Source organism: Brassica napus, chromosome C9 (genome assembly GCF_020379485.1).
Source record: "Brassica napus cultivar Da-Ae chromosome C9, Da-Ae, whole genome shotgun sequence".
Taxonomy (NCBI): Eukaryota; Viridiplantae; Streptophyta; class Magnoliopsida; order Brassicales; family Brassicaceae; genus Brassica; species Brassica napus.
This window is the reverse complement of record NC_063452.1, coordinates 18,317,637-18,331,738: the sequence shown is the minus strand read 5'-3', so window position 1 is coordinate 18,331,738 and position 14,102 is coordinate 18,317,637. Positions and strand designations below refer to the sequence as shown.

The 14,102-nt window shown below is 36.7% G+C and overlaps 3 protein-coding genes across 9 annotated transcripts; 2 read left to right on the top strand and 1 right to left on the bottom strand.

Annotated features, from left to right (window-relative positions):
• Positions 1-1,093: 1,093 nt before the first annotated feature.
• LOC106449021 (pentatricopeptide repeat-containing protein At1g56690, mitochondrial) lies at positions 1,094-3,468 on the top strand. Its single transcript, XM_013890826.3, has one exon. It carries the CDS (start codon positions 1,187-1,189, stop codon positions 3,290-3,292), a length of 2,106 nt encoding a protein of 701 aa, XP_013746280.1. The 5' UTR covers positions 1,094-1,186; the 3' UTR covers positions 3,293-3,468.
• A 68-nt stretch (positions 3,469-3,536) lies between these two features.
• LOC106449037 (pyrrolidone-carboxylate peptidase 1) lies at positions 3,537-5,131 on the top strand. 7 transcript variants are annotated; one of them, XM_013890850.3, is made up of 5 exons: positions 3,537-3,784; positions 4,042-4,316; positions 4,404-4,508; positions 4,580-4,627; positions 4,706-5,131. In XM_013890850.3, the coding sequence occupies exons 2-5, from the start codon at positions 4,050-4,052 to the stop codon at positions 4,946-4,948; spliced, it is 663 nt and encodes a 220-aa protein (XP_013746304.1). In that variant the 5' UTR covers positions 3,537-3,784; positions 4,042-4,049; the 3' UTR covers positions 4,949-5,131. The 7 variants fall into 7 exon arrangements, with proteins under 7 accessions (XP_013746304.1, XP_048623430.1, XP_013746318.1 ...); XM_048767473.1 differs by having other exon boundaries at positions 3,555-3,784; positions 4,028-4,316; XM_013890864.3 differs by having other exon boundaries at positions 3,580-3,784; positions 3,885-4,316.
• Positions 5,132-5,224: 93 nt separating this feature from the next.
• LOC106449029 (polygalacturonase At1g48100-like) lies at positions 5,225-7,433 on the bottom strand. Its single transcript, XM_022709954.2, has 5 exons — positions 7,098-7,433; positions 6,805-7,014; positions 6,512-6,719; positions 6,345-6,426; positions 5,225-5,699 (listed from the first exon to the last, which is right to left on the bottom strand). The coding sequence occupies exons 1-5, from the start codon at positions 7,416-7,418 to the stop codon at positions 5,225-5,227; spliced, it is 1,296 nt and encodes a 431-aa protein (XP_022565675.1). The 5' UTR covers positions 7,419-7,433.
• Between the last annotated feature and the right edge of the window lie 6,669 nt (positions 7,434-14,102).

Sequence of the window (14,102 nt, the reverse complement as noted above, 5' to 3'; positions counted from 1 at the left end):
ATTTTTGTACCAATAGCTTTTAATATAAATCAAATTATGTATAAGATAAACATATTTAATAACAAATATTACAGTTAAAATTTGTATAAATTATATGAAAATTCTAAATGGATATTTTATATATATTAAAATGTTAAAATGACACTTTTTCTATAACCAAAAAAGTAATAATCAATTATTATTAAATATATTTTAATAAAATAAATCAAAGTTACATTTGTAACATTTAATATATTAGTTCATTGCCGTTTTCAATATATATATATACACACATATATTAGAATTTAGCATAAATTTATTTTATATAAAGTAGTGGTCACAGCTTTTGTAGTTTTTAATATCAATTAGACCTTCAAATTTATTTTAAATGACAGCCACAATTTTTACAGTCAAAATCTGTACAGTCAAAATTCTAAAGTAACAGTCTAAAGCAACAGTCGTTACCAATCGGAGCCCTAATATCTTCTTATCCTAATAAATAAAGAAATTAATAATCTTACTCCGCGCAATGCGCAGATTATTACCTAATATTTTAGTATTTTGGTGATTGGACTTAAATCAAGCAAGAAATTTTTCATTTTCTGTAGGGGTGAGCAAAAAAAAAACCGAACTGAACCGAGTCGAACCGAACCAACCGAACCGAATCCGATTCAAACCGAACCAAAGTCTATTTCAAACCATTCGGTTGAAGATTTTTCCAACCCGAATGGTTCGGTTCGGTTCGGTTCGGTTTGAACCGAACCGAACCGAGAAACCGATGGGTTTTTGTAATTATTTAAATTAAAAATATTAGTAATACCAATATACTAAAATTCTAATACTAAACCATATATTTTCCATTTTGTATTCATTAACATATATTATTCTAACCTAATATGTAATCATCAAAATATTTGATTTAAAATATTTCATTCATTGTAGGCTTTTGAATTTTAATGATATAAGAAATATTACTAATGATGTTGGTTTTATTTTAGTTTAGTTAACTTTCATTTGTTTTAATTCTTATATACTTTTGTGACTTTTAAAACAAAAATTGTTTCAGTTTTATATTGAATTTAGTTCATATAGTTTATGTTTACATAATTTATGTTTTAAAACATAATTTCTTTTAGAAAAATCAAACTAAGAAGAATTTAATCAAACAAAAATTGTTTCGTTGTGTTTTAACATTCTAAACTCTCAAATGAAGAGGGTTCACTTAATCCTGCAAAGAAGCTACTGTGCAGTCAATTCCAGTTTCCAAATCTCTCGCCTCTCAAAGGTCGGCCAAATCAACGAAGCTCGCAAGTGTTTCGATTCACTAGGCTTCAAAGCAATCGGTTCCTGGAACTCCATCGTCTCCGGGTACTTCTCAAACGGCATGCCAACAGAAGCGCGCCACCTGTTTGACGAAATGCCCGAGAGAAACATCGTTTCTTGGAACGGTCTGGTTTCAGGGTATATTAAAAACGGGATGATTAACGAAGCCAGGGAAGCGTTTGAGATGATGCCGGAGAGGAACGTCGTCTCGTGGACGGCGATGGTGAAAGGCTACGTGCAAGAAGGTATGGTCGCTGAAGCGGAGACGTTGTTTTGGAGAATGCCTGAGAGGAATGAGGTTTCTTGGACTGTGATGCTTGGTGGGTTTATCGACGACAGGCGTGTCGACGACGCGCGTAGGTTGTATGATATGATGCCTGTGAAGGATGTTGTGGCGAGTACCAACATGATTGGTGGGTTGTGTAAAGAAGGTAGAGTAGATGAGGCTAGGATGATTTTTGATGCTATGAGGGATAGGAATGTGATTACTTGGACGAGTATGGTTACTGGTTATTGTCAGAATAACCGGGTGGATGTTGCTAGAAAGCTGTTTGAAGTGATGCCGGAGAAGACTGAGGTTTCTTGGACTTCAATGCTTTTGGGGTATACACTGAGTGGGAGGATGGAAGAAGCTGAGGAGTTCTTTGAGGCGATGCCGATGAAACCGGTTATCGCTTGTAATGCGATGATCGTTGGGTTGGGAGAGAGAGGGGAGATAGCGAAAGCGAGGAGGGTTTTAGATTCGATGAATGAGAGAGACGATGCTACTTGGAGGGGGATGATCAAAGCTTACGAGAGAAACGGTTTCGAATTGGAAGCTCTTGATTTGTTTGGCGTAATGCAGAGACAAGGAGTCAGACCGAGCTTTCCGTCTTTGATCAGTGTTCTTTCGGTCTGTGGATCCTTAGCGAGTCTTGAGTACGGTAGACAGGTCCATGCTCACTTGGTTAGATGTCGGTTTGATGTTGATGTGTACGTCGCCTCTGTTTTGATGACCATGTATGTGAAATGCGGGGAGCTTGTGAAGGCAAAGCTAGTGTTCGACAGGTTTCCTTCAAAGGACGTTATCATGTGGAACTCGATCATTTCTGGTTACGCTTCGCACGGTTTAGGAGAAGAAGCTCTGAAGGTTTTCCATGAGATGCCCTCGTCTGGCACAATGCCTAATAAAGTCACCATAATCGCGATTCTGACAGCGTGTAGCTATGCAGGGAAAGTGGAGGAAGGGGTTGAGATATTCGAATCGATGGAGTCGAGGTTTTGCGTTGCACCAAGCGTTGAGCATTACTCTTGCACCGTGGATATGCTTGGGCGTGCGGGGAGGATAGACGAAGCGATGAAGCTGATCGAAACTATGACAATAAAGCCAGACGCTACAGTTTGGGGAGCTCTGCTGGGAGCTTGTAGAACTCACTCGCGTCTTGATTTAGCTGAAGTTGCCGCGACGAAACTCTTCGAGATCGAGCCAGAGAACGCTGGTCCGTACGTTTTGTTGTCTAGTATAAACGCGTCTCGAGCTAACTGGGGAGATGTTGCAGAGATGAGGAAAGACATGAGGAACAAGAATGTGAGTAAGTTCCCTGGTTGCAGCTGGATCGAAGTAGACAAGAAAGTGCACACTTTCTTCCGTGGAGATATAAGAAACCATCCCGAGAAGACGTTGATATCGATGATGTTGGAGAAAACAGAGGGGTTATTGAGAGAAGCTGGCTATAGTCCTGACTGTAGCCACGTGTTGCATGATGTAGACGAGGAAGAGAAAATGGATAACTTGAGATTGCACAGCGAGAGGCTGGCAGTTGCTTATGGACTCTTGAAGCTACCGGAAGGAGTTCCCATTCGAGTCATCAAAAACCTTAGAGTCTGTGGAGATTGCCACGCCGCCATTAAACTGATTTCGAAAGTGATGGAGCGAGAGATCATTCTTAGAGATGCAAACAGATTCCATCATTTCAAGAAGGGAGTGTGTTCCTGTAAAGATTATTGGTGAGAGAGTGAGAGACTGATCACCCGTACCCGGTTAGCTCATACTCTACCGAAAAGGTTTCAATTTGGTTTGATTCGGTTATTTTGGTTCAAGTTCTATTGGTTTAGTTAAGTATAGAATGTTGCAGGCAACTGTTCACGCATATCAATGCAATCGCCACTTGAATCACTCAATTATCATATTGCAATTATTATATAATAATGTGTTTATATTATCTTCTTTGGGAAGTGACCTACACTTTTGTTTTTGGACATTATATATTACCAATAAAGAATATTAAACATATGTAATGTTCCATGTCACTTTGTCATGTTCTGTGGTTTCATCAAACTTCCGTCCATAGTGGAAAATGATTAAAGTTAGGTTTCCATTGATTGGATAAGAACAAAGACTGGTTGTTGAGTCACATTTCCTCTCTATCTCAGCATTCACAAGCAATTCATTTCACTCGACGAACACAAAAGCTTCTCAGATTTCAATATCGGTTTCTCTGAGGTAAAAAAAGTTACCATCTTTTTATGTTTTTGATCCTTAATTTGCGCATTTTCTGAACTGGGTTTGATCCAATTTTCTTTTTTCGAATTTTGATGATCAGACCTCTGAAAATTCTGTCCTTTTCATCAGTTATTGAGATCTGCTTTGTTTCATTCCATGTCCTGATATAGAAGTGATTGATCTCAGATCTGGTTGGTCTTTAGATTGTTAATAAAGAGTCACTGTCTGATAACAGCAGCACAGCTGTTGTTTTTCAGTTGTAGCGATGGGTTCTGAAGGACCAACGGCAGTGACAATCAACATCACAGGCTTCAAGAAGTTCCATGGAGTTGCTGAAAACCCAACGGAGAAAATGGCAAACAACCTGAAAGAATATTTAGCTAAGAATCCTCAGTCGAAAGACGTTGTTCTTGGAAGCTGTACCGTGCTTGAGACAGCTGGTCAAGGAGCTCTCGCTTCTCTATATCAGTTACTACAATCCGCAATTAACACGAAAGAGTCAGAGTCAGTGACCTGTGGAAAAACCATATGGGTTAGTTAGTATGTTTAAGATAAGTGATTTTAAATATCTTGTTTGAATCCTCTATGGTGAAGAAGTTTGTTGTGATGGTTCTTTTAGGTTCACTTTGGAGTTAATAGTGGCGCTACGAAATTCGCAATTGAGCAACAAGCTGTGAATGAAGCGACGTACCGTTGCCCTGATGAATTGGGTTGGAAGCCTCAGGTTTTGTGTTTCACTCTTCTTTGATTGATTCTTGTTTGTTTAGTTCTGTGAAACATTTTTTTGGTTTGCAGCATTTGCCTATTGTTCCCTCTGATGGTCCGATCTCAACTGTAAGAAAGGTAAGTCCACACTGTCTCCTCTGTTCCGAAGCTTCATTGTTTGTTCTTGTCGCATGATGTTTGTGTATTGACTTGCAGACTACTCTTCCTGTTGAAGAGATAACAAAGGCCTTGGAGAAGAAGGGCTTTGAGGTGATAACATCAGATGATGCAGGTCGTTTTGTGTGCAACTATGTCTATTATCACTCACTGAGATTTGCAGAACAGAACAAGACCTATTCACTCTTTGTTCACGTTCCTCTTTTCGTCGCTGTGGATGAGGAGACTCAGATGAGATTCACGGCTTCTCTCCTGGAGGTACTCACTTCTGTTTGCAAGTAATGTTGTCCCAGTTGTGGCTGATTCTTGTTCATGAATCATGAACCGATTTGTCTCGCCACCAATCAATAAATGAAATCTAAGTTCACTTCTCTACTATTGCAAAAGCATCTTTTATTTTCTTATATTACAAACTACATATTCTAATGTGGTGTGGTATTATAAAACGTTGGAGACTTTCTTCTATATTCTTTACTGACATAAAATCTAGGTAGCCTTACATCTTGTGTGTGTTCATATTCGTGAGTTGATGAACAACAACGAACACATCTTCTAGTGTCAGCAGCCCGGAAGAGCCTCAAGCAGGCAATTAACAGGCGGGACAGTAACCGTCTGCATGCTTCCATACGCATTCCAGCAAAATGGGTTTTCAAAAAGCTGGCCTTTGTAAGGAAAGAGGTCAACATCCTCTAGTCTTAAGTTTGTACAGGGGAAAGAGTCGCTGCAACCAAAATGCATAGGTGGGCTTCTCAGATCGTAGCTCCCTTTGATATTCGCATACAGGACATCGCTGATGATGACTGCGCTGGTTTGGTTCGCACAGTTCTTGGTTTGGCAGTAGTATTGGTCTATCATTATAGGGTTACGAACGTTCACCATCAAAATGTTGCGGAACACGATTCTTGAAACCAAGCCTGACCCTCCTTGCCATGTCTTTATCCGTACACCATTGTCTGAGTTCCATATGGTTGAGTTTGTCACAGTTATGTTCGAGACCCATGCACTTGAATTGTGAACTCCAAGGCTTCCTATGCTGCAACATGAACCCATAAGTTCGTTTGTTTTACACTCCTTAAAAAAAAAGTGTGAGCCCCACAGAACTTTCTTAGAAACAGAGCCTTAAGAATCCATGAACGTATGCGGTTATTAACCAAACCGAACAGATTTTTTGGTTCAGTGCGGTTAGAAGGTTTGGTTCAGTTCGGTTAGAAGATTCGGTTCAAACAATACTACTCTTAACCAAAATTTTGAACCGAACAAACTAAAACCGACCGATCTAACCGAGCTAACCGAAATCAATAACTAGATTTAACCAAATTTTTTTTTTGAATTTTATTCAATTTAACCGAAAGTTTAGCTGAAAAACAAAAACTTCTTTAGAAAATTTTGAAACCAAATTTACCGAAAACTAACCGAACCACAATTTTTTTAGTTCACTTCGGCAAGCTTTCGACCAACCCAAACTAACTGACATTAACTAACTGAAAAAACCAAACCCGCAGGCCTACATGAACATTTAGGGTTCGTTATCATTTCTAAGCGTAATCTGGTTAGTAAGACCTTCATTTAACTTGAGAAAGAGAGGTTTATAAGCTCACATGCTGAGAATTTAAGTCTACTCTGTGAGAGCACATAGAGTTTGGCAAAAAGAAAATAATGAGATTTAGGAAACTGGTACCTAATACCGTGGCTTGGACCGCAGGTAATATTCTTAATATCCACATTAAAGCAGCCTGCTCCGATTGAAACACAATCATCTCCTTTGTATAGCCAAATTAAAAGAAAACTGATTAGAACAAATGAAACTTACTGTTATACAACTGCAAAAAGCAATAGAGGAAATACCGTTGGAAATAACGGAGTTGCGAATCTGAAAGTTATGTGTATTCTCAATGTGAATCCCATCAGTGTTGGGACTAGAGGCTGGTGCATTGATGGTCACAGAGTCTACAACCACGTCATCGCAATTGTCAAACCTTACATGGAACTGAGCACTGTTCTTGAAGGCAAGCCCTTTGATTTTCACTTTTGAGCTTTGAAATATCCTAATTGCCTAATTAGAGATTAAATTTATCCACAATTCAGAAAACTATAATAATAACTGTAAGAAAATGTGATTTGTGAAAACAACGACTAACCACAGGACTGTCACATGGACCGGGCTGAGTCGTTCCATTAACGCCCTTGTGAGGTTTGCAAGGAAGGTCCCACCATTTTTGACCACGGCCATTGACAAGACCAGAGCCTTGAATTGATAATCCGTTCACTCTGTAGAACATTAGCCACTGCCTCTTGAAGTTCCATGGCCACGACTTCGGTCCATCGGGAGACACAATGATCCCATCGATCTATAAGGAAGACATGAAGCTAAGAAAAACACACAAAACAAAGGACCATTTTATGTTTTATGAAATCAGGCTAATCAACTTACTTGTAGTGTAAGGCGAGTTCTGCAAGGACCATTGAAGCTGGTTGGCTTCACCAAGAAACAATAGGTGTAAGGAACAAGAAGAACGGCTGAGTCAACACCTGTGGTCATACATGCCGTGTCCCATGCCATCTTGAATGCTGAAGTGTCGTCCGTCCTACAATCGCCGATGGCTCCAAACGATGTCACGTCGAAGACATTGTTGTTATCATCATAATAAGCAGGATTTGGAGCTGGTGATGGGCTTATATTCATGTTGTGAGTAACTCGAGCCGATGATAATAAGATCAAGAAGAATGCATACAAGAGTGAAGCGAATGACATTTTTTTTGTTAATGTGTTGTGAGATGAAGAATGATGAGAAATATACATGTATATATAATATATGTATACACACGTTTGTAAAGGGTGTACAAAAAGAATAAAATTTAAAGGTAGTATGGCCATGATTATCCCTAATAGAAACCAAATGGGTTTCTTAGTTTTAAAAAAAAAAAAAAAAAAAAAAAATTAAAAAACAAACCAATCGCGGGTTGCCACGTGTTAGTGGGGCCCGCGAACAGTGTAAGAAACTCACTAAGATCGGTTCTTAATTAGTAGTTTTTGTAACCGATCCTTAAGGGTTTTGTGGGGGCCAACACACTAAGAAACCCACTAAGAACCCCGGATAATCATGCTCGGACTTCATTATCCTCTCTATGCAGACTTTAGGGTATGATAGGTTTAGCCAAATTGTCTCACGCGCGCGCGAAGAATGAAGAATGGTCGTTGAGGCTAGCACGTAGTAGTAACGATCTTTAGGCTAGCACGTAGCCGCAAAAATAGTCGTTGAGGTTAGAAAATTTTGGCAGGCATACATTCTTAATTCGATGATAAATATTTCACTTTTGTAAGGCATATTTTTATTATTATTTTAAGCGTTATATTTTGACTGCCAGGCCTGCATGACAACATACCATCAGAAAAGAACGAAGTTTAATGTCAGGTAAAATAACATGTAACCGGATATAATAGCATGATTTTATGTGAAAAGATTATCGTATTTTCGGATAAACAGTATGCTATTTGTTTTAGTTGAACACGAAATTATCAAATCTTGGTGGGAATAAAATTACACTCATCACTTGACCTTACAGCTTACCGAGCTAAAATGTATATTACTAGTATTTTCCGAATTTTCTGCAATGAACATTTTAATATATATAGAACTCTCTTTATTTGATAAAGAGAGCTTACACTTCGAATTTTTTTTAACAATAATAGAAATATTGGATTAGCAAAATAGCCGTATATATATATAAGTTTGTTTTGTGAAAAGATGAGTTGTGGTCACAAGTACAATTGGACAATCTTTTGTTTGTATAAGGCTCTTCAGTCCCAAGTCCCAACCCCTAGAACCTATGATATAAGTCTGTTAGCTGCACTTTTCTCTTAATTTCAACTTCTCCTTTATGTGTGGTCGATTCTCCCTTTTCCCATTTTTCTGTCTCTGAAGTCGTCCAAGAGTGTGGGTAAGCATATTGATTTTTGATTCTATTCCAAATTCGATTTTTCTTTGGTTGTCGGGAACGTTGACTAGGGCTGATTGAAAGGCGTTGTAGAAGTTATGAACAACACTCCACCTTTAAAATTGAGTATACTACCATTTGATCTACCTTTATAAATGAGTATGGATCCAAGTAATTTGAATGTTTTAAGAAACAGTCGTAGAAAAATAAATTCTAAAATGACATAAAAACCTACCGTCTATTTTTTTTTGTGTGAATATCTTAAATGGTTTTGATTTTCTTAAAGTATTTAAATTTAATCAAATATTGATTTACATTAAAATACTAGTATTAATGATGGAACGGAAGCAACGATAAACAACTCAACCAAGGGGTTATGGAACCACGCTTGGGACCTGCCAACTCAACCAAGAGATTCTAAGTAATACTCGCTTGGGACATGTTTCTTGATTGATGAATTTAATCAAATCAATACAAGTGATAGAGAATACAATTCTCTCAAAAGCCAAAGCTCTTTTATTAATCAAATCAAACTGAATACAACTTTATGCTTAGATGTTTGTTTATAATAAATCCTTAAATCTACGAAAACCCTAATCTTAATTAAAATATGAAAACTACTAAAATAGAGAAAATACAATAAGAAGTAATTATCTATGTAAACTAATGAATAATAAAGATATTTGGATAATTTCCAAATATCTTGCTGCATCACAAATAACCGATTTTTCCACATAGGATCCTGCACAAAATCTTCACAAGTCGAATCTGCACAAATTTCGCACGAGCCGAATTCATCATAGAACTGTTTTTGCACGAAAATTGCACGAGACTGATTATGCTTGAAGTTTTTTGCATAAACAAGATTTCGCCCTATTTTTGCACGGACTAAATTATCAAAATCATTTTCTTCATAAACATCATATATTGGATCTCCACAAATCTCTTTGTAGATCTCATCATCTTCATAAACGTCGTAGATTGGATCACCATAGATCTCTCGATAGATTTCATGGTATTCTCTCTCGACAAAAGGACTTTCGTCCACGAAAGGATAGAGATTGCAACTGCTAATCAACATGACATCCATAATCGTTCTTCGATTAAGAAACCAAAGAGACGCAGTTTTGATACCACCCGACGGAGCGGAAGCAATGATAAACAGCTCAACCAAGGGGTTATGGAACCACGCTTGGGACCTGATAGCTTAACCAAATGATTCTAGGGAATACAATTCTCCCAAAAGCCAAAGCTCTTTTATTAATCAAATCAAACTGAATACAACTTTAGGCTTAGATGCCTATTTATAATAAATCCTTAAATCTATGAAAACCCTAATCTTAATTAAAATAGGAAAATTACTAAAATATAGAAAATACAATAAGTAATTATCTATGTAAACTAATGAATAATAAAGATATTTGGAAATCCAAATATCTTGCTGCATCAATTAATGTGTTTAAAATTCCAAATTAATAAACTTAGGGAGGTAGATGCTCTAATAATATCCTAAATACAAATTTCTATTTAGTTGAAATTGATTGATTTATGCAGTTAGAAGACCTCTTAGTCTAATGGTTTGACTAAAAATTCATCAATGGTCGGATCTGTGACACCCTTCAGGGAGATTGATAGATATTACTGAGGAAATTGGAACACAAAAGTTAGGCATTGCATGGAATGCAAGAATTTGTTTTGCAATAATTTGTGATGTGTTTGTCGATAGTGTTTGGAGGATTCGGGTTTGTCGTGATCAACAGTTACAGAGATTGGTGCAGGAGATCAATTGTTTCCCATTAGTGTTGACTGCTAATGTCCCAGATGGGATCATGTGGAAGAATGGTTCCGATGATTATGGAGACAGGTTCATCGCTTCAAGAACATGTCATCAAATCAGGTAGCATAAGGAAACAAAAACAAAATGGAGTGGTTTTCCCAAGGTGTTCCTCGCTATGCTTTCATAACCTGGTTAGTATTCCGCGACAGGCTCTCTACAGGTCACAGTACTCGTAGATGGTGCCAGCCGCAAGGATGTTTCTTCTGTGGCGAGCCGTATGAGACCAGAAAACATCTCTTCTTTGCTTGTTCATATACCTTCATGCTGTGGCTGCAAGTAGTAGGGAACCTGTTTGGAGTTGAGCCTGATCCGGATTGGGACATCACCATATTGCGTCTGCTCACATGAAAGTATGATCGTCTACTTTTATTTTGCTGAGACTGGTCCTGCAAGTCACCTTCTATTTCATTTGGAGAGAGAGGAACGATAGGAGGCACAAGAACTCTGCTAATTCTGTGAATCATCTTAGTCTTATCATAGACAAAAAGATGAGGAATCACATAATGTCGACCAAATACTATCAGAAACCGAAGCTGCAGGGGCTGTTGTGTCATTGGTTGGAGGCTCATTTCCCTTAATTTTGGATGTTTTCGGCTTAGTTGTTTGCAGTCTCCTTAAATCTGTACATATATTCTTTTTACAATGATCAATAAATTAAATATTTCATCAAAAAAAATATTTCATCAATACTTCTGCCGTAAGGCGTGAATTTTATAGGACTGCTCATGATGGTGCAATCAGACGTATTCTTATAAAACATGTAGACGTGCATAATATTTTTCATAGTTGGTAATAGTATAGTTATCAAGTGTTAAAAAATGGATTTTTGCAGTTTGATTTCTTATGGCCAATGAGCAAAGTGTTGACGATATTCAACATAAGAGACCTCTAAAATATAAACTGAAAATGTAGTGCAATCATGCGTCAATTCTCGTAAGACATGTAGAATTGTCTATAATATTTATTACTAGTGGTATTCTGGCGCTACGCGCCGGGTTTGTATGTTTTTTTTTGAAATGAATTTACAATATATTTTATGGTCTTAGTAAACAAAATATGTTCTAAAAGATGAAAATGAAAATATGTTGAAATATAATAATATTTTTTTCGATCCATTTGATAGTGGTTAGCTATCGTAGTGCATTACTTTGTTTTGAAGTTGCTTAGTTCAAAGTGGAATATTATTAGCGACTGTGACTAATTGATTCAGTAAAAGTAGAATAAAAAGCTGAAATTGTAACAAAGTTAATTTAGTTAGAATTTAAATATATTTAAATATATTATAATTTAAATATAGTTAAATATATTGCGGCCATCACTTGGTCTCCCTATATATGAGACATCTTATGTTTGTACGAAGCCATTGATCAATGTAGGGGAAATGAACAGTATGGCCGCAAGTAAGAAACCATAGATAGGTTCCATTGTTGTAATTTCTAAAGCATATTGTGCATGTACCATTTTCCTCTTATGTAGTTGGAGGTCTATTAGTTTCCCCAAGATCGGTGATGATAAGGTCGACGTCAAGTCTTGTAGTCGTGTTTTGGTTGTAGTTTGTGATGGTAAGAGTAACTTGAAGATCATCAGTTATGTTATTGTTTTCGACTCTTAATAATTTCATCACGTATTAGGTTGTCTCTTGAATAAGCAAGGTTGAGTCAGGGTATTCTATTTCATGGTATGTTTACATGAATATCATTCTCTCAGTTGTTGAGTCATTAAAATTACCTTGATAGTCGGTGATGGATGGTAGCTAGAAATCAATAATAAATTGTTGTGTGTTGAACCTGTGGATGTAGACTTGGTGTGTGTGCCAAGATTTGCTCATGAAAGTCTTGTTTAGTGTGATAACTCATAAGAAAGAAATAGTTCATTATTCATTCTTTGGTTATTTGTGTTTATTCAAAGTTGAAAGTAGCATAAGGCGACATAGGTATATCTTATAGATGGTGAGTTTAAGTTGTCGATTTTCTTGACTTCTTGTAACATTTTGTTTAAAGGACTATTTACTGAGAAGCGTTCGGGTTTTTGAGTTGATGGTTTGTGATGAATTAACTGTTTTTTAAATTAGATTGTTTATTTTATGAAGATTATCTATTATAATTTATATTTAGTGTGGATTTGTAAGAGAACATTGTTCTTTATATTGACGTTGCATTTTATTAATAATATTACTCTTATTTTATTTTTTATAGGAATCTTATGTTTTAATTAAGCAACAATATTTGTACTATTTATTTTAAAGTTTTCTTGGGGTGCTTAGTTTTTAAACCAGTCGAATTTAACTTATATTTATTTTATGAAATTTAACTTATATTTGTTTAATCATTTTAATTTTAATTTTTTCTGTAGACGTCGGGTGATATTGATATGGAAATTTGCACCAAATAACCAAATAAAAATCCAAAATTAACTAACTAACCAATTTCACATTCTCTCCTCTTTTCTCTTCCTATCACTCTCTACCTTCTCTCTACAAAACTAATTTCTTTTATTTTTTGTTATTTCACGAATAACCCCTATTGATATAGACTATATTTTTTATATAAGTAGTTACGAAATGAACTGGATGGTAGGAGCGTTATAATATAGTTCTTAGTTGGGGGTCAGGGACACGTGAGAATTGCTTGTAGATATATGAACTTTCAAAATATTACTTTCTGGTGCATATTTGATTTTGGTGATAAAGAATTTAGAGGCATGACATATGAAGGGATTTTATGAGTGCATGTGTAATGGAACACCTCTGGTTTACGCTATTCGGTTAGGAGACCTCAGACCTGTACGTCAAGTAAAGGAATTTCTGACTCCTGCTGAGCCTATCTCTAAAGATTGTTACTAATGCAAGCGATGCAATAATTATTTTTTCCTGTAAATTGTTTTAGTGTTTGTATGTATAGATGAATGAGAAGTAAATGCCTATTATGGTGGAAGCTTAAACTGAAACTTGATAGTAGAACTCACATGGAATGTTTTTGATACTCAAAACCTCTCACTGAAATATGTATGCCAGATTTTATGCCCATGAAGACGTCAAGACACCGAAGAAGTTGCTTATTCAGATGATGAAGCCTATGCTGGAGCTATATAGGGAGCTTAGGAAAGGACTACTAATGAAGACTGCATGGCCACAGAACCTATAATTCCAAGACATGTGGACGCGTATTGTTAAAAAGATTTGCATTGATAAAAGAAATAACAACCACGACACTGAGTTTTTTTTAAAAGGGAAATAGAATTTGTATAGATAAAAGAAATAACAACAACCACGACACTGACTTTTAAAAAAAGGAAATAGATTTAAGCTAATTTGAAAGATGCTAAAAGATTAATTGATAAGGAGAAGACGTTGTTTAGGCTCTAACAGGGGACTCATTCCACACGTGCTTTCTTGGGGGCATTCTCTTCCAGATCAACTTGTTCTTTCGCTGCTGGTAAACGTCCGGAAAGTGAACCATCAGGTGTAGTTGCTTGCTCTGCAACTTTGCAAGTGTTAGCATCTCTGACATCTGATCCTGGTGCCACAGCTCCAGGAAGCGCTGCCTCAGGGACCTTTACACCTTCCTGTTATGAACATAACCAAGACTGACCATTTATTTTTATAAACAGCTAATTACATTAGGAGAAGTGACCAACACTCACAGCAAACGTTGGCATAGGTGC

Excerpts from the sequence above, each read along its gene's own strand:
- LOC106449021 (XM_013890826.3), top strand. The coding sequence starts at position 1,187 with ATGAAGAGGGTTCACTTAATCCTGCAAAGAAGCTACTGTGCAGTCAAT.
- LOC106449037 (XM_013890850.3), top strand. The coding sequence starts at position 4,050 with ATGGGTTCTGAAGGACCAACGGCAGTGACAATCAACATCACAGGCTTC. Across the intron at positions 4,317-4,403 it reads CCTGTGGAAAAACCATATGG|GTTCACTTTGGAGTTAATAG; the intron begins GTTAGTTAGTAT and ends TGGTTCTTTTAG. Across the intron at positions 4,509-4,579 it reads AATTGGGTTGGAAGCCTCAG|CATTTGCCTATTGTTCCCTC; the intron begins GTTTTGTGTTTC and ends TTTGGTTTGCAG.
- LOC106449029 (XM_022709954.2), bottom strand. The coding sequence starts at position 7,418 with ATGTCATTCGCTTCACTCTTGTATGCATTCTTCTTGATCTTATTATCA. Across the intron at positions 7,015-7,097 it reads GAACTCGCCTTACACTACAA|ATCGATGGGATCATTGTGTC; the intron begins GTAAGTTGATTA and ends TCTTCCTTATAG. Across the intron at positions 5,700-6,344 it reads GGTCCAAGCCACGGTATTAG|CATAGGAAGCCTTGGAGTTC; the intron begins GTACCAGTTTCC and ends TTCATGTTGCAG.